This window comes from Myxocyprinus asiaticus, chromosome 5 (assembly GCF_019703515.2).
Source record: "Myxocyprinus asiaticus isolate MX2 ecotype Aquarium Trade chromosome 5, UBuf_Myxa_2, whole genome shotgun sequence".
Taxonomy (NCBI): Eukaryota; Metazoa; Chordata; class Actinopteri; order Cypriniformes; family Catostomidae; genus Myxocyprinus; species Myxocyprinus asiaticus.
This window is the reverse complement of record NC_059348.1, coordinates 54,112,301-54,113,310: the sequence shown is the minus strand read 5'-3', so window position 1 is coordinate 54,113,310 and position 1,010 is coordinate 54,112,301. Positions and strand designations below refer to the sequence as shown.

The window sequence follows — 1,010 nt, the reverse complement described above, 5'->3', positions numbered from 1 at the left end:
CTTACACTGTTACTATGGAGATGACACAATAGCAGCTGTGCATCTGGATATGTTGCGACTGTGTCAAGCTTTTCAAACATGTATTTTGCTGCTGTCAAACGTGAAGGAAAGCAATGGGATTCCCTCAGATTTATGGCTAACACACCAGCAACGACGACCACATCTTCTATCATGTGTGTCTATGAAAGATAAACGAGCCAATGAGACTATGTTATGGGCGGGGCGACACGTGTAGCCCCGCCTCATTATGCAGGCTGCAGCCAGATCACAACAATACTGTCATTCATCCAGTGCGGCAGGTGGCGCTACATTCACACACAAAACTGGTCGCCGCTGCACCACCCGGTTCCTCAAATCTCTTTCATCCGCAGTTCGATGATTTTGGGTTCTCCATTAAACTCACCGATGCCTCTGATGTGACCGGACTTTTGTTCATTACCGATAAAAGTGGTCGAGAGAGCCGGAGAGATGTCTGCCAGCGCTGTTTATGTGTTAGATCTGAAGGGGAAGGTGAGATAACGGGCCACTAGCACAGCTGGCTAAAGCTAATCACACCAAATTATACTGAACTAGAATAAACAAACATGTTTAACCTGTTTAGAATGCACTGATGGATTTAACAGCACTCATCTTCATGTATTATTAAAATCAGCTGCTAATCATGATGTGTGATCATTAATCAATAATAGAAGGTGTAGCGTTCATCTCCACCTAGATCTTTATTTTGACCGCTTCAAATAATTAATATATATATTATCTTTCATTTTATTTTGAGTTGCTATTTGAATGAGATGTGCTCTTTAAATGTAGTTTATTGTTGTTACTGTGAATTTATTTTGTTGATTGTTACACGTCTTGTCTTAGAAAATTGGGGTGTACCTTAAATACCATAATACTGTGTGATTGACATATTAATGTACCATAGTATTAACACTTGTGCGACATTTTTGTCTTTTTCATTTGTGTTTTTTTCAATCATTTTGGCTGTGTTAATGCCAACAGCATAAATT

At 39.6% G+C, this 1,010-nt stretch overlaps 1 protein-coding gene across 2 annotated transcripts in view; it reads left to right on the top strand.

Moving 5' to 3' along the window:
- Positions 1–303: 303 nt before the first annotated feature.
- The window catches only part of LOC127441444 (AP-1 complex subunit mu-1), a 33,386-nt gene continuing 32,679 nt past the window's right edge, over positions 304–1,010 (top strand). For both annotated transcript variants that reach the window (XM_051698892.1, XM_051698891.1), the window contains exon 1: positions 304–510. In XM_051698892.1, the coding sequence (XP_051554852.1) occupies positions 469–510 (42 nt within the window). In that variant the 5' untranslated portion in view covers positions 304–468. The remainder of the gene's footprint in view (positions 511–1,010) is intronic.